The sequence below is a fragment of the Myotis myotis genome, unplaced genomic scaffold (genome assembly GCF_014108235.1).
Source record: "Myotis myotis isolate mMyoMyo1 unplaced genomic scaffold, mMyoMyo1.p scaffold_m19_p_1, whole genome shotgun sequence".
In the NCBI taxonomy this organism is placed as follows: Eukaryota; Metazoa; Chordata; class Mammalia; order Chiroptera; family Vespertilionidae; genus Myotis; species Myotis myotis.
In genome coordinates, this window is record NW_023416313.1 from 182,942,843 (window position 1) to 182,968,182 (window position 25,340).

Consider the following 25,340-nt stretch of genomic DNA (forward strand, 5'->3'; position numbering starts at 1 on the left):
GTCTGAGGCAAAGTTAAGAAGCAAAAAGTAGGGGCTGGGGAGGAGGTATAGGGGCATTTAGAAGAGGAAAAGGTGTGAAATAATTCTTTTATCATCTACTTAAATGTTAATTTAGTGGAGAAAGCCCTCCACTAAACGGTATGAAATACATGTCGCCCCTTTTTCTCTCACTGAACCATGTGCTCTTTTCTGGGACAGATCACCAGTTGTAGTATCTTTATTGGTTCTCGCCTGCTCCCCGTTAGAAACCTACAGTTGGGCAGGGACTTTGTTGTAATCTCCCAATGTACACAGAACCCTTAGAAATGGGGCCGGCACAGATAAGTGATTCTTGATAAAACAAGGTAGTAGTTAATGAATGTCTTCAGAATTGTGTCTTAACCCCTCCATCCCTCTTAAGTGCTTGTTTGGGCTAGACCAGTGGTTCCCAACCTTTTTTTGGCCATGCCTCCCCTGAGCATCACTAAAATCCTGATGCCCCTTCACCCTCTCTCCCCCGACACATAATTCTTATTACTCAAAAAGTGAATGCTTATTCACGTGGAGGCAGCCTAAAAGGTCATTAACTTGGTCTAAACATGCTTCCAAAGACATATGGCATCCATAAAGAGAAAAAAAAAAAGGACGAAAGGATAGTTGAAATACTGAGGAAGAAATCACTAAGAAATTGTTAAAAAAAATACAAAAAATTCACTGTTAACTCATTCTCGAATAGCTCCCCTTAAAATCAAATCCCTCCCACCCCCGTGGGGCTGCCCCGCACCTTGGGAACCACTGGGCTTGACCCTTTTCCTCTCTGAGCTTCATTTCTGAATACAGACGCATACACCATGGGAACTGCAACCTCTTCTCCGCCTGCCTCCCTGGGTTGTCACGAGGATCTGAGCTAATACGCCTGGAAATGTTTCATTAAGTGACCTCTAAACCAGCGGTTCGCAACCTGTGGGTCGCGACCCCTTTGGGGGTCGAATGACCCTTTCACAGGGGTCGCCCAAGACCATCGGAAAACACATATATAATTACATATTGTTTTTGTGATTAATCACTATGCTTTAATTATGTTCAATCTGTAACAATGAAATTGGGGGTCACCACAACATGAGGAACTGTATTAAAGGGTGGCGGCATTAGGAAGGTTGAGAACCACAGCTCTAAAGGACGGGATTGTTATTTTTACGCCCAGGGTACCCTGGCAGGTAGCAGGTGCTGATGGGGGAGGAGGGCATGGCTGTTCCCCGGGGCGGTAGCTATGGAAGCTTTGCCGAGGGACCGCAGGCCTCGGAGGGCCGGGCTCAGACCAGCAGCGGTTAGCGGTGGTCGGTCTGGAGGCGGTGGGGGGCGGGGAGGCCGGAGGGGGAGTAACTGTCAAACCTCCCCGCTTGGCGCCATTATTTAAATGGTACGTGGCCGTTCGGCAGCTGTGCGTGCTCAGGGCGGGGCTGCGACCTCCGGGAGCGGGCGGGGCCGCGGGTGGGCGGGGGCGGCGGGGCGAGCGGGCCGGGCCGGGGCGGGGCCAGGCGGGCCGGGAGGGCGGGTGCCGCCGCGGCCCCGGCGAGGTTCAGTGCGCTTGCGCTGACAGACGCAAGATGGCGGACAGTGCGGAACTAAAGGTAAAGCGCAGCTCGAATTCACTTCTAATATTCGGCTGCGGGGACGGCGCCGCGGCTGTCGGGGGGGCTGGGTCTGGCCCTGGGGGGCCGCTGGGACCAGCCTCCACCCGGGCCTGGAGTTGGGGGGAGGAGAGGCGGGCCGGCCCCCGCGGAGGGGGCCCGGCAGCGGCGGGCCGCGGGCCCGGGTGCCTCGGGGGCGCTGACGGGTCGTCGCCGGCGTGTTATTGTTGTGGGCGCCCCTGGCGGGGGTGGCGGGGGAAGAGACCGGGAGTCGGAGGTGCGGGCTGCGGCCACCCCCAGGCTGGGTCGTCTCCCGGTCCGGCCCGCCTCCCCGCCCTCCCGGGGGTGCGGGGGCCGGGGCAGGGTGTCCGCGCAGGGGGATTGGAAGCGCTCCCCGCGGCCGCTTCCTCTTCCTCCTCCGCCGGCCGGGCTCCTGTCAGGCGCTCTCAGACCCCCGGGAACTTGGCTCCGGCCGCCCCGCCCCTCCGAGGCCCCGGCCGCCCCCGCCCCGCTCGCTCTCCCCGGCCGCCCGCCTGTCAGGAGGCTGCCGGCGCCCCGCTCCCGGCGGCGCGGTCTGGGGCCGGGGCCGGGGTGCGGGGAGCAGCTCCATAAAGTTTCGTACAGCCCGTCGGCGTCGGGGTTCGCCTGCGGGGCCACGGGGGAGCCTGCCGGGCGGGACGTTACTCTGATTCGGGGCCGCCGGGGGGAGAAACCGCCTGTTTGGCAGCGGCGGTGGGAAGCACCTCTCTCTCCTCTTCCTCCGGCCGGTGTGGAGGGCGAGAGGAGCCGGGGGGGGGGGGGGGGGCTGCACACACCATGATGGCGATGCTCTGGCTGACGGAGGTGGACGGTTCGTGTTTAGATCCCCCTGTTGCCTTTTGTTTGTAGGGACATCTCGCTGGCCATGTTGATCTGAACGACATTCTCCTCGTATCCCTGCTCCACCCCCAATAAATAGAACGTTCCTCCGTTCCCCTCAACTGCACCGATGACTCTCCCGCCTCGCGCAGTGGGATGAAAGGGGGCCCCCCGCCCCCCCGCTTTTTCTCCCACCCCCGTCTCCGGTACCTGATGATGGCTTCTTTGCCCGAGCAGATAGACCACGGCACCGGCAGCTGGGGGAGGGGGATGGGACCCTGAGGATTAGAGGGTGACAAACGGGGCTCCGCTTGAGTAATCGGGGTTTCGTGGCGAGCAGTTTTTAACTAAAACGCGTGTTATTTCGAGGCTCTGAAGGCGACATTGCCCTCTCTGTGGACCGAGCCGCTGGTCCTAGCCTGACCCAGAGCCCTGACATCTCTATCAGCGGAGACTGGCATATGCAGTTGTAAATCTTGGAGGGGCTCCTCTCTTTATAAGTAATAGAGGGCATGAAGATTTTTTTTTTTTTTCTGCGTTATCATGAAACGACAACTTCCAGAGCAGCCAGATACTACTACTGGGTTAGCCTCTGGAGAGTGTTTCTGCAGAAAGCTTCGCTGAAAGATGGAAAGATCGTTTTCCCCCAATAATTGTGCGATGTTAACATTCCAAAATGTGTATATCCAGGCACTGTCTTTGGGTGTCATTCTTTTTAAATATACTTCTAATTACAAATTAAGAGACAGCAGATTTATAAGGGTTAGTTTCGTTTTTTCCCAGTTTAAAACTATGGCTGAAAATGAAAATGCCTCGGGAATTTGAATATTTGGAGGTAATTAACTCTTGAGCTAAAGAGTACAAAACTTTAGTTCATGTTTTCTATCGTTTTACTCTCAAAATATAGTCACGGTGTGATCTTTGCTTTCTAGTACTTAATTTGTTAGCAGCCCTTTTGAATGCAGCTAATCAGTTCTGTTGAACGGACCAGAGAGGGAAGCTGAAAAGCTTGTGCTGCTATATTGTCACTCTTGATGCTGTCCAAGGAAACTGGTATGGAAAGCACATGCTGGGAGGTTTCCGCCTTTGTTCTTTCTCATTTTAAGAAAGTGCCTTTGGGGATAGATGGATCAGATCCCTAGTGTGAGTCTTGTTAGGTGAAGTTTCTCTTTGCAGAAACGAGCCTGTATCAGATAAACGCAAAAACACTTGGGGGAGGGGGGACATTTTTCTAAAATTGGTCTCATTTTCTTGCTCTCTCCAAAATCTCGTTGAGTTCTTTCAGAGGAGTTGTTTTCTACTTTTATGGTCCTCTTGTACTATTTTTTCAAGTAGTAACTGTTTTGACATACTCGTCTGTCACTGTGTGCCCAATACTTTCAGGAGCTGTGATTAATGCTTAGCTGTGATCGCTGTATTAATCTTCTTAATACGTGATTGTGGTTATATTGCTGTTATTCTTGGGGGGGGGGGGAGATGATCTTAGGAATGTCTATCATAGTTATTTTAGAATGCATTTATTTATATAATGTTTTGTGCAGTGATACTCCTTTTGGAAATTGTATTTTCTGATTTTTGGAGGTAAACAGTATTTACTTCTAATAAGGTTGGAAAAGTCAGAGTAAGAATTAAGGAAAACCCAGATTTTTCAAAGTTTTATGTGAAAATACAGTACTTCCAATGGATTTCCATCTGTGAAGCTTTGAGTAAATGCAGTGACTTTTTAATCTTAACTTATAGCCCACATTTCATTTTGCTGTGGATTTGTATTTGATAATTATTTTCTTCATGGCCCATTTTTGTGAGTCCTTTTAGATTTATAACAAATCTGCAAAGATCAGATGTTAAAAATGGATAGGTCTGTATCCCCTATAGATTCCGTGCAAGCTGCAACACTTACAGATACTGCCAATAAAAATTGGATTGTGAATCCTACATATCAAAAAGAGTTCTCTATGCACATTTGTGAAAGGTTTAAGGGGAATACCCATAAATGACATTTGTGAGAATGTAGAGAGTGAGCATTTTATTATCTTTAAGAACATAAAAGCAGGAGGGTGAGATGGCTAGCTGATACTGGAAGTTAATCTGACAGCTTCATATATCCCTTCTTAAAGTACTTTTAAACAAATTACAAATGGCCCTAACAGGTTTGGCTCAGTGGATAGAGCGTCAGCCTGCGGACTGAAAGGTCCCAGGTTCGATTCTGGTCAAGGGCATGTACCTTGGTTTCGGGCACATCCCCAGTAGGAGGTGTGCAGGAGGCAGCTGGTCGATGTTTCTCTCTCATTGATGTTTCTAACTCTCTATCCTTCTCCCTTCCTCTCTGTAAAAAATCAATAAAATATATTAAAAAAAAATTACAAATGTTTTTTTGCATGAAAATTCATGTCAGGTTATATTGCCATTTTAGCTCACAGGAGGAACAGTGGTAAGGAAGAAATTCATTATCATTTTAGTGGAGTAAATGGTGGAATTCAATGGGAAGACAAACCATACTTTTAAAACCATATTTTAAAAAGTATAAGCTTGACAGTAAATTCTGTTGTCATATTTTGCCTCTTCATTTTCAAGAGATAGCCACTTAATTTTGATATTTTGTGGTGTAATTTGCCTGCTTTTATTTCAGATAGGAGCAAGTAAATCTGACAATTTATTCATGGATTTGATTTGAATTTCCATAACTTGCTTTTGTCAAGAGCCACATTTAGATGGCTTTTGTTTTAGGTCACCATTTTTATGAACATTACTTAAGAACAATTTATAGAACACTTTAGTTTTTAAGTATTTAATATAATTGTTTTGAAATACTGCCTTTTCTTCCACCGTTTCCTCCTGGGTGATTGTATTGTATTTCTCTTCAGAGAGTCTCTTGTAATCCCTGTTGATTGCTTAGTGTTTAGTGGTGAGTCCATAGCTGATTAACCTTGGGTTTCTCCTAGTGAACTCCCATCAACATGCTGCTCCATGGTTCTTGCTGAGGCTTTTGAGTTCAGTGTAATCCGTACCCTTTTCTGCTGGTAGCTAGGGATAAAAAACCAAAATGGCTCATGATCGTACGGTGGGAACTGGGAAGAAATATTCAAGTTCCTGAAAAACTGGTGTTTATGATGAGATGTAGCTTTTTTTTTTTTTTTTTTTGAGATGTGGCCTTTAGAAACAAACAAAACCCCTGGTTCATTACTTCATATAATTGGTTGTAGTGTTTTCTGACGTATTCTGCTCTGGCATTAAGCACCTTGTGGTTTTTTTAATGTATGTTTAAACAATCTTATGTAGTGCTTTGCAGGTCATAATGTATCACATTATCTCATTTGATCTTTCCAACAGTTCTTTGAGGTAGGAAAGGCAGGTAATATCTCTCTCTCATCAATAAAGTGAGCCCAGAAAGGGTAAGTGACTAGCCCAAGGTCATACAAATAAAAGTGGCAGGAACTTGAAAGGTCTTGTGATTTCAAAACGTTGTAGTGTAGACTGCCTTAGATGTGCCGTATTAGGCCTGGTGCCTTGCTTACTAAGAATTCTAGTTATGTTGTGGCTGATACTTTTCCCTATTGCTCTTTGCCCCTAGGGTATTTTGGGATGTAATTTGGGGGATTTTTTTGCAAGGAAGATTTTGGAGTTTGTTAGTTGGAATCATAAATATTAATTCTTAGAAATACCGTTTTGCTTGGGAATATTTCAGGGAATAGTGAAAAAAGTAGGCAGGAAAATAAACAACATCTGTAATTCCAGCACTTAGAAATATCATGGTCAACATCTGGGTTATCCAGTTATTTTTTTCTCTCTGAGCATATGTATTTGTATATTCATCACAAAAAATAACACGCTACTTTTGTTTTGTAATCTGCTGTTTTCATGCCTATCTTTCTCTTTTATTCAGGTAGTCTCTTATCTTTGGACAATTAAATTATTTTCACTTTCTTGCTATTTTAAACAGTGTCTTGACAAATAGCCTGACATAAAAGTTTGCAAATGTTTTATTCTAACTCAGTATATTAATATGACAGACCTTTTGGCGCTTTAGGGAGCAGTGCCGATGGTATTTTGAGTAGATGAAGTGGGAGTAAAATAAGTAATTTCTTGTTCATTGTCTATACCTTTATTTTTGTTCCTATAAATCTGTTAGATAAGGTTATTAAATGATGGCCGATATTTTATAAAATGTAAGCACACATTTCTTCTGAATCAGAACATTCAATAAAGTATGAAATGGATTATGAAATAGTATGTATAACTTATTTCAAGTATGTTTGATTTTGGGAAATTATATCTCAATCATCAAATATTGCAAGATTTTGTGCCTTGTTTTTAGATGCTCATCTGTTTTTAAGTGGCATTTAAAAAAGCATTGCTGAACATTAATCTAGAGAAAGTGGAAATGAGAATTTGCCTTACTCACATTTTTAATCTCAGAGAAGTGTTGCTATAGTATTAGATTGGTAGGTACCATTATTTCTAGGAGGTACCTACTTTGGAGAAAGGTTATATAGACAATGAAAACATTTTTCTGTTTTAAGAAGGAACCTTTGTGGGTTAAATCAATTAATAAATGTATATGTGAATTAAGATTATTTGTGTAACATCTGAAAAATACAGCACTGTAGAAGGAATAGTTGGTGAAATTAAGGGTGTGAAATTAAACATACTCTAAATTTGATGTCAAATTTGGTCCCCACCTAAACCTAAATTTATGTTACAAATTTTATCATTAGAATTTTTAAAAGATAGGTGATAAATGTAAAAGTGCTTAGTTTTCCTTTACTGTCTATAATAATAATAAAAGCGTAATATGCTAATTAGACCAGACAGCTGAATGAACTTCCAGACAAAGCCAGGGCTGTGCCGATCCCCTTGCACGAATTTCATGCATTGGGCCTTTAGTCTATAATAATAGAGTAATATGCTAATTAGACCGGGCAGCTGAACAACCTTTCAGACGTCATTCTGGATGGCCTTCCTGATGAAGCCAAGGCGGTTAGGGGCTAATCAGGCAGGCAGAATGGTTAGGGGCGATCAGGCAGGCAGGCAGGCGAGCAGTTAACACATTGTATGCAGGAAACGTGTTTATATGTTTTACGTATTTATACGTTCTACCAGTGTAGTAGAGCGCGGGACACGTATTAATACGTTTTTTATAGACTAGCGGTAGAATGCGGGTAACGTAGAAATACGTAAACTAAAGTTATCGTAATTTTACTGAACGTTGCCATTTGCGCAAAAAATTAGCAAAAAATGGCCCACGCCATCTGTTAGCGCGCGATAAAAACTACCCGCTGCCGAAACCGGTTTGGCTCAGTGGATAGAGCATCGGCCTACGGACTGAAGGATCCTGGGTTCGATTCCGGTCAAGGGCATGTACCTGGGTTGCGGGCACATCCCTGGTGGGGGATGTGCAGGAGGCGGCTGATCGATGTTTCTCTCTCATCCATGTTTCTGACTATCTCTCTCCCTTCCTCTCTGTAAAAAATCAATAAAAATATATTTAAAAAAAAAACAAAAAAACTACCCGCAAACAATGTGTTAAGAGCCAGTGGTCCTGGATAGCGAGAGGGTGTAGGCCGGCTGAGGGAACCCCCCTCCTGTGTACAAATTTTGTGCACTGTGCCTCTAGTTAATTTTATAGTAGGACTAATTGCCATGCACTTTTTGCTACTCTTGCTACAAAATGTTACTGTACTTCCCTTTCCATGTTAAAAATTATGGAATTCCCATTGTTTTTTATTTCCCTCTACTCTTTTTTTTTTTTTTTAAATATATTTTATTGATTTTTTTTACAGAGAGGAAGGGAAAGAGATAGAGAGTCAGAAACATCGATGAGAGAGAAACATCGATCAGCTGCCTCCTGCACACCTCCTACTGGGGATGTGCCCGCAACCGGAATCGAACCTGGGACCCTTCAGTCCGCAGGCCGACGCTCTATCCACTGAGCCAAACCGGTTTCGGCAATTTCCCTCTACTCTTGGTTTCAATGATATCACATGAAAAGATAGCTCCCCAAAACCCTTCTCCCCTTAGAATTTTCTGCTAAACTTCATTCTTTGCCATGCACTTCTAAAATTCATCAAAATTAAGAAACCACCTTTTTTCCTTCTTAACCTTAGATCAAGCAAACAAACAAAAAAACACTCTGAACATTAATTAGAAAATATGAAATATCACTAATACGGGACTGTTAACAAATGTTATTTTTTTTTTCAAATGTTCTTATTTTTAAAAACTTCATCTCTTTCTTACCCTTCCTGCTATTCTCCACTTTCAATTCCCCCCTTGCCAGGTTAATTTTCCCAAAACAGTCCTTTCATCCTGTCACTCCAGTGGCTTTCCATCAAAAACAGGATTAAAGTCTTAGCTCTCATTTTGGTATTAAAGATTTTCTATAGTCTGACCCTAGTCTACTTTGTATGTTTTGTCTCCCCCACTGTATAGCAAAGTCCTTAACTTAAAGCCAGAGATGTTAGTTTGCTTCTTTTTGTTGAACAATATTCTGTTTTCTATACTGTTCCATTCTCACCCATCAGTTACCCCGTTCCCTGTGGACACAGTAGGTGCTTAAGATGTATTTGTCAAATGAACAAATTATATTCAAGATTTTTGTTAGTGAGAGGGCTAGTGCACATGTTCCTTTGTCAGTCTAAATTGTAAATGTTCTGAGATAGGGTTATATATCTTCACGCTTTTTTAATGGCTGCTTCTTAGATAAACTTGCATAACATTAAATCCACAATACTTTGTGAAAGACTATTTTAGATTTATTTATATATCTTTACCTTATATAAATAATAAATGAATATATTATTTCTCATTGTAGTGATATAGCAGTAAATGGCGTTAATTTTTTTAAAATATATTTTTATTGATTTCAGAGAGTAAGGATGAGAGAGAGAGAGAGAGAGAGAGAGAGAGAGAGAGAGAGAGAGAGAGAAACATCAGTGATGAGAAAGAATCGTTGATCGGGTGCCTCCTGCATGCCCCCTCCTGGGGATCGAGCCCGCAATCCTGAATCAGACTGTGACCTGGTTCATAGGTCGATGCCCAATCACTGAGCCACACTCACTGGGCAAATAGTGTGGGGTTTTGTTTTTTTTCAATCCTTACCTGAGGATATCTTTCCATTGATTTTTAGAGAGAGGGAAAGACAGAGAGATATTGATTGAGAGAAACACGATTGGTTGCCTTCTGCATGTGCCCTGACCAGGGCCCAAGCCCGAGAGGAGCTTGCAACTGAGGTACGTTACCTTGACTGCAGTCGAATTTAGGATCTTTTGGTCCACAGGCTGACACTCCTCTGTCTACTGAGTCAAACTGGCTAGGGCCAAATGGTTTTTTTGTTTTGTTTTTATAGGCTCCTGGGTTTATTTGAGGGTAACTTTAAGTGGATGTGACCCTTTTGATTGACTTTTTTTTTTGTTGCATCACTTTTTTTTCTTTCTTTATTGATTAAGGTATTACATATGTGTGCTTATCTCCCCATTGCCCCCTCAACCCTCTCCCCCCAACCCCGCTCATGCCCTCACCTCCCTGGTGTTTGCGTCCATTGGTTATGCTTATATGCATGTGTACAAGTCCTTTGGTTGATCTCCCCCCCCCCCCATGGGTTTTAATATATTTACAAGTTGTGCAACATCATCACAATCAATTTTAGAATATTTTTAACCTCCAAATAAATCATTTGTGAAAGGGTCGTTCAACCCCAAAGGGGTCGCGACCCACAGGTTGAGAACCGCTGCAACAGGGGTTGTGCAGAAGTGACACCCTTCAGCTATCACTTCTATTTCCCACAACTCAGCTCCCCTTCAGACAGCTATTACATTCTGTCTCTGTATTTACCTAATTCAGAAAGTTCTTATATAAATGGAATCATCCTCCTATATAATAAAAGGCTAATATGCAAATAGACCAAATGGTGGAACAACCGAACAACCAGTTGCTTTGACGTGTGCTGACCATCAGAGGGCATGTGTGGAGCATGGCGGGCGTTGGCTGCGGCGGGATGGTGGAGCAGTTGAGTGGGGGCACCAGATCAAGGCAGGGCACCGGTCGCTGTCATTGGGGCGAGCCTCTTGTGGTTACTGAAAATTCTTTACTCCCCCATGCCATGGTCCCGCCCGGAGCTTGCACCTGCTGCTGGTGCCAGCCCTGCTCACACCCACTGCCAGTGCCAGAGCCGCCGCTCACACCACTGCCAGCGCTGCCGCTTGCACCCACTGCTGGCACCTGGTGCCGGTCCTGATTGCTGGTGCCATCAGTGGTTGTGAGCAGCCGCTGTCGGCCTTGATTGCCCCTGAGGGCTTCTACACCTCCCCCTGCTCTTGAGGGGTGATCGGGGCAGCAGCAGCTGCTCGCACCCGCTGACTGCGCTGGCCCTGCTCGCATCTGCTGCTGGCGCTGGCCTCAATCGCTCTGCGCTTTCAGAGGGTGTGAGCGGGGCTGGCGCTGTCGGCATGTGGGAGCAGTTGCGGCGAGAGCAGGGCTGCCAGCAGAGGGGACTGGGGGCCATGGCGGTAGGGGCCGGGCGGGGATGTGGAGAATAGGCTGAGACCCGCCCCTGTGCCCACTACAGCCTCACGGCCCACAGTTCCTTTTAAGATGCACAAATTTGTGCACTGAGCCCCTAGTGTAATATATAGTCTTTTGTGTCTGAGCTATTCATTTTTCTTTGTTGGCATTTAATTATGTATATTTGTATAATATTTATAACTTACTGTGTGTGTATATGTCTAGATTCATGACAAACTAAGTGCATAGAAGGAACTCAGTTTTTATTAAATGAGTGTACTTGAACATAAACATTTTCTGAAAACATAAATGGGATCATACTATATATAGCTTTTTTTCACTTACTAACATACTGAAGATCTTTCCATGACATCTCCCAAATGAGATGTCTTATTCCTTTTTTTAAAATCAAAAGTATATTTATTATTGGTAGTGAATGAAGAATATATGGAACGCTTCACGAATTTGTGTGTCATCCTTGTGCAGGGGCCATGCTAATCTTTGTACCATTCCAATTTTATGTGCTGTCGAAGAGAGCACTGGTCTTTTTCTTTTCAAATATGTTTTTACTGATTTTTTAGAGAAGGGAAAGGAGAGGGATAGAGAGAAACATCAATCGGCTGCCTCCTGCACACCCCCTGTTGCAGCGGTTCTCAACCTGTGGGTCACGACCCCTTTGGGGTTGAACGACCCTTTCACAGGAGTCGCCTAAGACCATTGGAAAACACATGTATAACTATGTATTGTTTTTGTGATTAATCATTATGCTTTAATTATGTTCAATTTGTAGCAATGAAAATACATCCTGCATATCAGATGTTTACATTACGATTCATAACAGTAGCAAAATTACAGTTATGAAGTAGCAATGAAAATAAGTTTATGGTTGGGGGTCACCACAACATGAGGAACTGTATTAAAGGGTTGCGGCATTAGGAAGGTTGAGAATCACTGCCCTATTGGGTATCGAGCCTGCAATCCAGGCATGTGCCCTGACCAGGAATTGAACGGGTGACCTCTTGGTTCATGGGCTGATGCTCAACCATTGAGCCATATGGCCGAGCTAGAGAGCACTGGTCTTACTCTTTACAACAGTGTAAATATTACATGTGTATGTTTATAAACGTTTACTTCTTGAACTTATCAATGTATGTCTAAAAATCCTTAACTTGTTTTGATGGTTTGTTATACCAATTAAAAAAATAGTTGCTGCATTTAATGTAATCTCTATACTCTTAATACTGGAGTTTCATTTAAAAATAGGAATGAAAACTGTTACAGGTAAGGGTTGTTTGGTTTGAGGAGAGATGGAATGTAGGCTCTTCATGGGGTTCTGGCAGGACACAGCCAAATAAGTTCATTTTGTATTTGGGTTTCTCAGTGTGAGCATGCCTGTTTTAGCTTCATGGCATAGTGCTTAAAATAGAATTTAACATACTATCTTGTGCTTTGGTGAATTTTAAGACTTTTTTTTATAGTCATGTAGGCCTAATTTTTAAAAAAAATCTGGAAGATTTCAGGATGAATAATTTTTTCATTTTAAAAATAATTATTCTGGTCTATGGGCTTCTGTAAGTTACCCATGAAAGCAAATGTAGAAGGCACCCAGCTCAGGGCCTAGCTTATGATAGGTACTTGGTAATTATTTGTTACTTACTTGAGATGTATTTATTATACTATCATTCATTATATGTTTGAGTGTCTCTCCAAGTATATGTGTGTATTTATTTAAACACTTTTGTTTGAGGGACTATTTATTAAAACATTACCTTTTAAAAAATATATATTTTTTTATTGATTTCAGAGAGGGAGGGAGATCGAACCCATAACCTGTGCAGGGAATAGAACTGTGACCTCCTGGTTCATGGGTCGGTGCTCAGTTATTGAGCCACGCTGGTCAGGCAAATATCTTTTTTTAACCATACAAGTAATGTATCAGCTATTACAGTGGTTCTCAAAGTCTATTTTCTAGTCCCCTGGTGGTTCTCCAGACTCTTTCTGGGAGTCCTTTAGGTCAAAACTATTTTCCTAATATAATAAAACATTATTTACTATATTGACATTTGCAAACTCAACAGTGGGTAAAATTGCTGGTGTCTTAGCAGGAATTAAGGCAGTGGCACTAAACTGTACAAGTTTAGTATATCACCTTGCACTTGGAATTAAAATGTAAATGCCAGTTACATTTTAATTTCTTAATGAACCAATAACACTAATTTTATTATGTCTTAATACTTGATTACACTTTAGAAAATATTTTTTGTGATGAAATGGAAAGTACTTGTAAAACACTTTTACTAAATACCAAATCTTATGGTTAACTCAAGGAAAAGAAGCTGTGCAATTGTAGGAGTTGCATGCTGAACTAGCTGCTTAAAAAAAAAAGTTACTGATTTCAGAGAGGAAGGGAGAGAGAGAGAGAAACATCATTGATGAGAGAGAATCATTGATTGGCTGCCTCCTGCATGATGGGGATGGAGCCTGCAACCTAGCATGTGCTGTGACCGGGAATGGAACTGTAACCTTCTGGTTCATAGGTTGATACTCAACCACTGAGCCATGCCAGCTGGGCTGAACTAGCTGCTTTTTTAATGGAATACCATTTTTACTTGACATGACTATATATATGAAGCTCAATAAAAGAAAGTTCTTATTGCCTTTTTTTTCCTGGCCATTGACTTTGTTTTATTTACTTATTATTATTGAGGAGAATTGTCATATAAGTGTTAAAATAATCAGAACTGCCACAGCTTAGAGGAACCTAAGGAGACATGACAACTAAATGCAATGTGACATCTTGGATGGGATCTTAGAACAGAAAAAACTAAAATAAAAAAGTAAATATGAATAAAGTAGACTTTAATAATAACGTATCAATATTGGTTCATGTTAATGTAAAATGTTATTTGGGGAAATTGGGTGGAGTATGTGGGAACTCTCAATGTCTGTAAATCTAAAACAGTTAAAAAAAAAAAAAGGATCTGCTCCAGAGTCAAATATGCTGAGTACATCATTGCTTAAGATAACCAAAATCTCATATATTTTTTTTCTTTAATTCTCTTTATAGACTGGTTGTAGGAACAGGTTGCCTGCCGGCCACCTGGGGCCACTATGTGGACAAGGCTGGGCTATTTACAGGACTGTTGTGAGAGCTGTACTGTGGCGCCTCCTGAGGAAACCTTGGTTTTGAAATCTGCCTGCCAACCCTAGGGTCTTGTACAGTTCATTCTAGGGACTCTGTTTTCCTGTTTTTCTTGTAGTTACCCCTTATCCCCTCCTCTAGGTCATCAGCCTTTGAGTTATGACTTACTGTTTCCTGAATTTCTTTCCTCTAGTCTAGCTGTTAACAAAATATGGTTTGTGGACCCCTGTTGATCCACAAGACTATCCTAAGGGATCTTTCAAAAACAATTTTCATAATAATACCAAGATGTTATTATCCCCTAGATTGACATTTGTTCTGGTGGTGCAAAAGCAATGAGGGGTAAAGCTGCCTCCTCGCACATTAGCATGAGTTAATAAGGCAGCGGCACCAATTGTACTTACTGGTAGTCACTGTGTTCTTTACCACTATGCACTCTCAGTTAAAAAAATCCAGGATCACGTAGAATATCTTCCATGAAGCAATAAAAGTGTTAATTTCATTAAATCTTGACCCTTGAATACATGTCTTTTTGATACAGTGCTTAATGATGAAATGTAAAGTATGAGTAAAGCATTTCTATTAAATACTGAAAAACAATGGTTGTCTCGAGGAGAAGCATTTGTGCAATTGTTTTGATTTGCAAACTGAATTCCCTGTTTTATTTTTCTGAAGCACCATTGTTACTTGAAAGAACTCAAAACTGACAGAGTGTAGTTATTCAGACTTTGGAACTCAGCAGACATTTTCTCAAAACTAGAGTGAGCTTGTGTCCCTGCAAGAAAAACAACCGACTGTATTTGTTGCTACTATGAGTTTGACAGCTTCCCAGTACTAGGCTTTTTTTTTTTTTTTTTTTTTTTTTTTTAAATATAAAACCAATGGTGGTAGTAATGAATGTGATATAGTGAAGTTGTGTTGAAAAGTGTCAACATTTTAAAGGATCACGTAATTCAGTGAACCAGTATTTTCTAAATAACCAGTGCACGGTGTCAAACATTACGCATGGGCTAAAAAAAAGCCATTGGAAATGGAAGATAGACCTATGGATTTCAATATATCAGAGTAGGAAATGTTCATAGATAGGGTTTCAGATTCCATATTGCTATTGCAACAGCCTTTAAGAAACTCCCACTTGTTGAGTTTTAGTGAAGGTTCAAAGAATAGCCACAGTTATTCTTTGTAGAGGCTGAGTTCTTTTCATTCAATATTTCAATCAAAATCTAATGCCGCCCTACCAGTGTGACTCAGTGGTTGAGTGTCGACCTATGAATAAGAAGGTCCTGGTTTGATTCCCAGTCAGGCTCCATCCCCATTGGGGATGCGCAGGAGGCAGCCTATCAATGATTCTCTCTTATCATTTATGTTTCTATTCTCCCTCTCCCTTCCTCTCTGAAATCAATAAAAATATAAAATAAATAAGTAAAGATAAGGTTTAAAAAATCTAATGCAGCAGATTGACTGCAAAAGTGGATATGAGACTCAGACATTAAAGAGATTTGCAAGAATGTAAAACAGTGACAGCCTTCCTGCAATTTTTGTTGTTGTTTTGGAATACAGTTTTTTTAAAGTTAGTATGTGATGTGTGTTAACAAGTAATGAGTTCATTATTATTTTTAAATGATAATGAACATTTAAATTTTTTTCAATTTTAATTTCTATCACAGCAAATCTAAATTTAATCGTTTTTTGTTCAAAACTAGAAGAGTCCAGAGAGCAAAACCTTTGATAACCTGAACACTTTTTTTTTTTTTTTTTTTTTGTAACCCTCATCTGAGGATATTTTTTCTATTGATTTTTAGAGAGAGTAGAAGGGAGGGGGAGAGACCACAGGGAGAGGAACATTGATGTGAGTGAGACACTTTGATTGGTTGCCTCCTGCACACATCCAGACCGGGGCCAAGGATCGAACCTGCAACCCAGGTATGTGCCCTCGACCGGAATTGAACCTGAGACCATTCAGTCTGCAGGCTGATGCTCTAACCACTGAGCAACCGGTTAGGGCTGAGCACTTGGCTGAGCACTTTTTAAATATAAGATTCACAGTACAGGTACAGGAGTCTGTGGTTTATTGATTTACTTTAATTTGAGAGAGAGAGTGAGAGGGAGAGAGGGAGGGAAAGGGAGGGAGAGGGGGAGAGAGAGACAGAAAACGAACACATCCATGATGTGAGAGAGAAACATCACCCATCAGTTGTCTCCTGCATGTGCTCAACCAGGGATGGAAACTGACCAGGGATTAAACCTGAACCCACAACCTAGGTATGTGCCCTGATGAGGAATGGACCCCAGCCCCCACCTTCTGGTCTACGGGACAATGCTCCAACCGAGGCACAAGTCAGGACCAGGAGTCAGTAGTTTAGAATGGGAATATCGCTTTTACCTTCTCACCCATGGTATTCCTTACAATTTAAAAGAAAAAACAGTTTACTTATAGATGATAGCGATCCATTTACAAGGCAAGTTTGCTAAGCAGAAGGGGCTTAATTGTATCTTGTATCTCTAGTAAAAATGCTAAACAGTAATGGCTTGCATTGAAGAATGAGCTCCAAATACTTTAAATTAATAATGGTGTGGGAGTTGTATAACTTTTTATTTTGTCAAGGTTATGTCTCAATCTTTGATTGCCTTCCTCCCCCCTTACCCCCCATAGTAGGGGGTAGAAATAGTTTGGGTAAATAAAATCCATACAGGTGTGTTCCATAACCTAGTTTTAGCCAATAATTTCTTCAGATTTTATTAGCTCTTATCAAATATTTTAAGATGATGGATTTGTATTCAGCCTATTTTTTATTGTTATTTTTTCAGCCTATTTTGTTTTCTTTCTTTCCCTCTTGGGGGATTAACATGGGACATACACATTATGAATCTAGAGATTATAAAACTCTGAATGCTTTTTAGTTTCTTTCTACCTTTCTTTAGATTTGTTTGAAAAACTTCAACTTCCGTATTTCTTTAAAAAATGTGTACATATATACTTTTTAAATATATATGCATATATATATATATACTTTATTTTAAATTGATTTTTTTACAGAAAGGAAGGGAGAGGGATAGAGAGCTAGAAACATTGATGAGAGAGAAACATCGATCAACTGCCTCCTGCACACCTCCTACTGGGGATGTGCCCGCAACCAAGTTACATGCCCTTGACCAGAATCGAACTTGGGACCCTTCAGTCTGCAGGCCAACGCTCTATCCACTGAGCCAAACCGGTTAGGGCTATACTTTTTAATATATATGTATATATGTATTTCAGAGAGGAAAGGAGCGGGAGAGAATTAGAATCATCAATGATGAGAGAGAATCATTGGTCAGCTGCCTTCTGCACATCCCCCACTGGGGATCGAGCCCACAACCTGGGCATGTGCCCTGACTGGGAATTGAACTGTGACCTCCTGGTTCATAGCCACCTTGGCCGGGAAGCTTCTGATTTTTTTTTTTTAATATATTTTTATTGATTTCCGAGAGGAAGGGCGGGGGGGGGGGGGAGAGAGAGAGAGAGAGAGAGAGAGAGAGAGAGAGAGAGAGAGAGAGAGAGAGAAACATCAGTGATGAGAGAGAATCATTGATTAGCTACCTCCTGTACACCCCCTACTGGGATCGAGCCTGCAACCTGGGCATGCGCCCTTGACCAGAATTGAACCCGGTACCCTTTAATACACTGGCCAATGCTATATCCACTGAGCCAAACCAGCTAGGGCAGGGCAGCTTCTGTATTTTTTAAGCATCTTTCCTCAGAGTATTAAAGTAAGATGGGAAAAGAAGGATTTTTATTGCAAAAGTTACTCTAAAATGTGATTTCAAAATAAAGTAGCTTTTTAAGCATGAAAGATAGATATATTTTTAAAGCATGGTGTCTAATAGAATCATAATTAGGAAAAAGAACATGAATTTTAGGATTGCCTTATATGGACCTCTAGAGCAGTGGTTCTCAACCTTCCTAATGCCGCGACCCTTTAATACAGTTCCTTATGTTGTGGTGACCCCCAACATAAAATTATTTTCGTTGCTACTTCATAACTGTAATTTTGCTACTGTTATGAATCGTAATGTAAATATCTGATATGCAGGATGTATTTTCATTGTTACAAATTGAACATAATTAAAGCATAGTGATTAATCACAAAAACAATGTGTAATTATATATGTGTTTTCCGATGGTCTTAGGCAACCCCTGTGAAAGGGTCATTCGACCCCCAAAGGGTCGCGATCCACAGGTTGAGAACCGCTGTCCTATAAGCACATGTAACAAGGAGACCTGACCTAGTTTGAGTGCTCAAGTAACTACATACTTCAGGTGAACTACAACTTCCTCCACGTCCAAATCTTTCTTAATGTTATACTTTCCTTTTCTTCCCAACTATCAGTACCTTATTATTTCAGACTCTCATAGTTTCATATTGTTATAACCAACAACCTAAATTGGTCTCATATCCTAAATGCCCTTTCAATTTATTTACTCCTCAGTCAGATTGACTTTTTTCATTATGTCAGTTTCTTCCCTACCCTTACATTTCTGCAATTTGGAAAGAGTTTGTAACTTTTCATTCTTTGTAGGATTAATAATAAAATTATTTAATTTATGCTGAGAAGACTCTGGGCAGAATTATATAATGTCCTTATTTTGGGAAGGTAATATGTATAATTTCTAATATGTTTGTCCTATTAATATGGTTAATAATTAAGAGATGCTATACTATTACTCATATTTATTGATTGTGAACAAGACACAGTATAGACAGAGCTTATAGTTTGTTTTGGTAGAGAACAAGTAAACAGGGTCTCTCACATATACTAGTAGCATAAGGGCTGTATTGGATTAAACGGGAGTACAAAAGAGAGTAAATTTACTAATGGGGGGGAGGGGGTTGCAAAGGAAGCTTTCCTAAAGGTGATGACATCTAGGCTGAGACCTATATGTTGGAATTAGCTAGAAAAAGGTTGGGATGGTAACGAGGAGAAGAGTTACTTGCTAAAATAGCATCATGTATGTAAAAATCCTGGAGCATGGAGAGCTGGTTAAGGGAGTTAGTGGCAGTGGCTGAGACGGTCGTGTAGTATATCTTAGGGCAGGCCATGCTAAGAAGTTTGCCCTTATATCCTGAGTGCAATTGAGTAATCATGAAAGATTAAGCAGTGACATGATCAGATATATATTTTAGAAATATCACTGGTGTGGTGAATTGACTTGGATGGGATAATATTGGAGACAGGAAGAACAGTTGAGACCCTTGTAGACGTCTAGGGAAGAGATCAAGATAGTCTGAATTAAAATGGTAGTAGGGACTTGGGCATTTCAAGGAGGTAGGATTGACTTGACTTGGTAAATAGATTGTGAGTGAAGGAGAAGGTGGTGGTGAAGTTTCTGGCTTGATCAACTGGTTAGGTAGATGGCAGTTTTGAGAGAAATTTGATGTGTTAGGTTTGAATATATTGAGTACTTTGGAACATAGAGTTGTTTAGTAGAAGTGCAATTGTAATTCAGGAGACAAAGACTAAGCTGGAAATAAAGATTTGCCATTAGGACTTTAGAAATGGCATTTTGAAGCCTGGGATGGATGAAATCACTCAGGAAGGACTGGGCTTGAGTGAAAATTGTCAAGGGGAACTCTCACAATTAAGGCCTGGAATAGTTTTTTAAAAATGTGTTTTAAACATCTTTCATGGATTGCTTTAATGTCTTCAAGAGTTGTCCACCTATTACAATTAGGTATAACAGACTTTTTAAAAATTACGCAAATACAGAAATCTTTTACTATCTAAAATCTCTTTGGTTTGTGAGTTCAGTTAGCGAGAATTCAGTAGTACCGAGTATTTTGAAACTATATATAGGATTGCTAGTGGAAAATTTTTTTCAGAAGTTTGGGAAAACATAATGATTAATCATTTACATGTCATTTTAACTGTATGCAGTAACATTTGGTAAAGGTAGCTCACATGTTTTATAATATGTGTTTAGTTTTATGTACATATGTATTTATTTATTTTTTATTGACTTCAGAGAGGAAGGGAAAGGGAGAGTTAGAAACATCAATGATGAAAGAGAATCATTGATCGGCTGCCTCCTGCACGCCCCACACTGGGGATTCAGCCTGCAACCAGGTCATGTGCCCTGACCAGGAATCAAACCGTGACCTCCTGGTTCATAGGTCAGTGCTCAACCACTGAGCCATGCCGGCTGGGCTATAGTATTAATTTTAGGGTGACCGTATAATTTATCATCTAAACTGGGACACTTTTAAGAGTGGAAGAAGAGTGCTTTTAATAATTTTGCTAGAACAACAGGCATAAAGTGCAACTCCTGAAAAACTTGAAGATCTTGTAATTTTTCCATAATTGTTTTTATGAAGTGCTAAGAAATGAGATGAAAACAGTGATAATAGTAAAGAAGGGTTTTGTGGCCTAATAAATTTCCAAAATGTTAGATGTAAAGTTAACTTCTTTCTGCTGGACTTCTTGGGACCTTTAATATGTTAATATGATTTGAGAAGGGAGGGCATGGCAGGGAGTTATAGATCTTGAATTTTCTGAATTTGTTTTGCCACAGAACCCTATTTCTCTGACTATCTATTAGCATTATGAACCTAATATGGAAAATGCTGATTTAGGGTATCCTATCATATAAATTAGAGCTCTTTCATTTGAAGCTCCATCAGATTGCTTCTTAATAGTAAGTTTTATGTTGGGATTTTGATTGGTGACTGTGTTAAAATAAGTAAAACTTGAAGTTTAAAAAATAAAACCTCAATTATATTTTCTGGAAAAATACTGCAGTTGGGCCCTGGCTGGGTTCTTAGTTGGTTAGAGCGTCATCCCCATACGCCAAGGTTATTATTGGTTTGATTCCTGGTCAAAGCACATACAAGAAGCTAATGAATGCATAAGTAAGTGGAATAGCAAATTGATGTTTCTCTCTGTCAAATTAATCAATTAAATAAAAAATAAAAATACTGCAGTTTTGTTACTAGGAGAACGTTAGGAATTGAATAGGAGTTGATTGAACAGATTTTTAAATGGCCTTTTTGTGGTATTTCTTCCATACTAGGTAGTATGCTTGCATTTGTTTCTTTTTAGCATTTTAAACTTAGGATTCAGGGTTAAGTATTATTTCTCCTCTGTCACAGAACCTATCTCTACATTTTTTATCCTCAAGTGGAAAATTATGCCTTCTAGATTTAGGAAGTAAAGAATTGAATTTCTGCTTTTAAGAACATTGGCTGTTTTTGAGTATTTGGAGAAATGATGTGGAATTTGATTAGTTCTATGTTTAAGGAATGGCATTGAAAAAAGTTTGGCCTTTTTGATTGATGATGATAAGCTCATTTTTCATTTCACTTTTTAATGGCAAAAAAAGCTAAAATACTCTTAAGATAGCCATAGTACATTTCTTTCTGTTGGCCAATTTACAAATTGTCCTTTAGACATCACAGTTAAACATGTCTTTTCTATTTTTGTGCTTTAAAAAAAATTACTTTTTGTCAGTAACTTTGGCATTGCTCCTTATCTTTCTTCCTTTCTTCCTTTCTTTTTTGTTAATATTTGGAGGGTGTTAAAATGTATGCTGTTAGAGTTTTTGGTGCCAGAAGTTTGTGAGTAGCTCATCTTCCCTTTCCATAAATTTTAGGAAGATTGTGTAGTATGATTTTATGCTTCTCACCTTGAAATGTATTTTTATGTACACCAGTGAAATTTTTCTAAAGAGGATATGGGCATTTTCTTAAACTTGCTTTCACTACTATAAAAACTTTGCATGTAAATATTAATCATAATGCTGTTCTGATGATTATGATCTGTGTAAGTTTTATAGTTGTTTAGCAATTTCACTTTATGTAGAATAAAGCATTTTTTGTTGTGAAGTTGTTTCTCTTATTTATAATTAACTAGAAGCCCGGTACATGGATTCATGCACTTGTGGGGGTGTGGCCTGTGGGGATTGCCTGCTGTGGGAGCACTGCTCATCCTGGTTAGCCAAGCGGTTGTGGACCCGCCCTCTGAGTGGGCTACTCCTGCTGTGGGAGTGCTGCTCATCCCGGTCAGCCAAACGGTGCTCCCACTGTGGGAGTGCACTGACCACAGGGGGCAGCTCCTGTGTTGAGCGTCTGCCCCCTGGTGGTCAGTGCGTGTCATAGTGACTGGTCGACCAGTCGTTCAATTTGGTTTCTGGGCTTTTATATATATAGATAATATAGCTGGGTACAAGAGTTCTGTTCTGTGTAGAAATGGAAGCAATATTATTAATAGGTTTCTGATGGAATTTGAAAGAATACTTAGCCATTCTGTCATTGCAAGACTTCAACAACTTTTTCCTGAAACCTATTTTTTTCTTTTTAATATTTTTCTGTAGTTTGTGAAGAATCATCCCTAGGGCTTTTTAGAGCATTGTGTACATATTTTTCTAAACTTGTTTTTCTCTGAAATCTATAAATTAAGACTGAATCTTAATTATCAACTTAGTTATTTTACTGGTATACCCTAGACAGTTTTTAAGATTGGAGAATCCTGTCATAGCTGATTTGGCTCAGTGGATAGAGCGTCGGCCTATTGACAGAAGGGTCCCTGGTTCAATACCTGTGAAGGGCATGTACACCTCGATTGCAGGCTCCTCCTTAGCCCTGGTGGGGGAGGCAACCAATCACACATTTCTCTCACATTGGTGTTTCTCTCTGTCTTTCCCTCTCTCTTTAACTCTGTAAAAATATCCTCGGGTGAGAATTAATTAAAAAAATTTTTTTTTAAGTTCTTTAAAAAAAAAGAAAAGATTGGGGAATCCTGGGGAAACGGAGTCATCTGAATCTTAAGTAGTTAAACAATCTTTTTTATAACCTTAAGCTTTATTGTTAAGTGGAGGGAAATCTCTTAAGCTGTGCCACAGGGCTGTATTATCTTGACCTTGTTATGTACCAAGTTTTAAGGATGACTTGTATGAATATTTAAGAGGCAAAACTCTTAGGTTTTGTAGGTGGTACAAAACTGGGAAAAATATGTTAGATAACAGAATCAAGGGGCGTTAATTCATCATCATCTCTTGGTCATTTACTAGGTGCCATGGACTATATTTAGCTTAGGTGATACAGACATAAGTACTTGCCCTTGAAAAGCTCAAAGTGGGGGAAGGAGATAGACTAGAAAAATCAACAATTTACAACACTGGATGATTAAGTGCTGTAATAGAGCAGTGGTTCTCAACCTTCCTAATGCTGCAACCCTTTAATACAGTTCCTCATGTTGTGGTGACCCCCAACCATAAAATTATTTTCGTTGCTACTTCATAACTGTAATTTTGCTACTGTTATGAATCATAATGTAAATATCTGATATGCAGGATGTATTTTCATTGTTACAAATTGAACATAATTAAAGCATAATGATTAATCACAAAAACAATATGTAATTATATATGTGTTTTCTGATGGTCTTAGGCGACCTTTGTGAAAGGGTCGTTTGACCCCCCAAAGGGTTGCGACCCACAGGTTGAGAACCGCTGTAATAGAGGGTGTAGTAAATGATAAGTAAATGATGAACTAGAAAAAAATGTTTAACAGTACTAAATATAAAGTTCTACTTTTAAATTTTAAAAAATTATATTCAAGAATGAGGAGGTTTAACTTAATAGCAGTTCATGTGAAAAAAAAAAGTAAAGGTTTTAGTTAACTACAAGTACTTTATGAACAACAGTATGATGTTGCTACTCCCATTCCTTGCTGAAACATACTGCATCCTTTGCCTTGCCCAAGTAAAGCAAACCAATCAGCCTAAAATGTGAATGCCTTGTTAGGTTACGTAGGTAGAGATACTGTGTTCATAATAAGGGAGTAATACTGCTGTATTCAAGATTAGTCAGACCACTATCTGGATTACTTAATTCACTCTGAATAGGATGGACCTTCCCATGGACTGCAGAATGCTCAGAGAACAATGATTATGGTTATAGGGGGTCTAGAAACCAGGTCAATTGAAGGAACAGAGCCCTCTTAACACATTTTAAAAATAGCCTCTGTGGTACACAAACAGGATAACCTTTTAGAATCATTGGGTGAAAGTTAGAGGAAATTTTGATTCACAGACTTCAGTAATATAGGCTACTATAAAATTAGGCTGTGAACTTTAGAAGTGTTTCAGCAGGGCTGAGAGACCATCAATTAAGGAGGTTACAGATGGAGAGTTGGGCAAGATTTCTAAAGTTCTGTTTTATATTATGATCTTACTATTCCCCAAAGACATCAGATTATCTGATTATAATTTTCAAATTATCTAATAGTTGTGTCAGTACTCTGCAGCATTGCGTGCACTTTGGCATCTGACTTGAGTCTAGCTCTGTAACCTTGAGTAGGTTACACCTGTTACTCTGAAATAGTTCTCTTGATACTTTCCCTCTAGGGCAGTGGTTCTCAACCTTCCTAATGCCACGACCCTTTTATACAGTTCCTCATGTTGTGGTGACCCCCAATTTCATTGTTAACAGATTGAACCTATTAAAGCATGGTGATTAATCACAAAAACAATATGTAATTATGTATGTGTTTTCCGATGGTCTTAGGTGACCCCTGTGAAAGGGTCGTTCGACCCCAAAGGGGTCGCGACCCACAGGTTGAGAACTGCTGCTCTAGGGCTTTCCTTGAAGGCTTTGATTTAAAGACTTTGTTTAGCTATAGCAGGGGTGGGAAACGTCCAGCCCTTACATGGCCCGTGAAATCATTTGATTTGGCCCTGCCAAGGCATTAGAGATGAGTTAAATAAATGTTGGACCAAATATAAAATACTAGTGGCCCAGTGCATGAATTTGCACTTTGAAAGGAAATTAATTAGAAGAATATTTTAATATCACTATTTGCCCTTTCTCTATAATAGAAATGTCAACCAAATTCACGATCGACAATGACAGATCAAAACACGTGTGCGATTGGCACAAGCAAAAGCTTTGAATGTATCGTGCATGCACGAGTCAACTTAGCCTTTTATAGATAGACCTGCTTTCTGGTTTAGCTAAATTTTTTACTGTCCAGTGAAGCACCCCACCTTCTCTTTCAGGTAATTGTCAGCAACACAGCAATAAATATCAACACAAAGCAGATTATTATTGTAGATAATGCAGGGAGAACAAAGGGTAAAAAATTTAACTGCAGCAGTGTTTGACTATATTCTGCACAGTAAGAAAACCTGAAGTCATTTTCAAGTCCACCATTTCTTCTTTTCAGTCGGGTCAAGTTTCTAAACTTTCTAAATTTTCG

General features: G+C 40.3%; 1 protein-coding gene and 1 pseudogene across 1 annotated transcript in view; one reads left to right on the forward strand and one right to left on the reverse strand.

Moving 5' to 3' along the window:
* Positions 1–1,524: 1,524 nt before the first annotated feature.
* PIAS1 (protein inhibitor of activated STAT 1) overlaps positions 1,525–25,340 on the forward strand; it is a 128,884-nt gene continuing 105,068 nt past the window's right edge. Inside the window, exon 1 of the mRNA XM_036305782.1 lies at positions 1,525–1,610. Coding sequence (XP_036161675.1) covers positions 1,587–1,610 — 24 coding nt within the window. The 5' untranslated portion in view covers positions 1,525–1,586. The remainder of the gene's footprint in view (positions 1,611–25,340) is intronic.
* Positions 11,409–11,505, reverse strand: LOC118661338 (annotated as a pseudogene).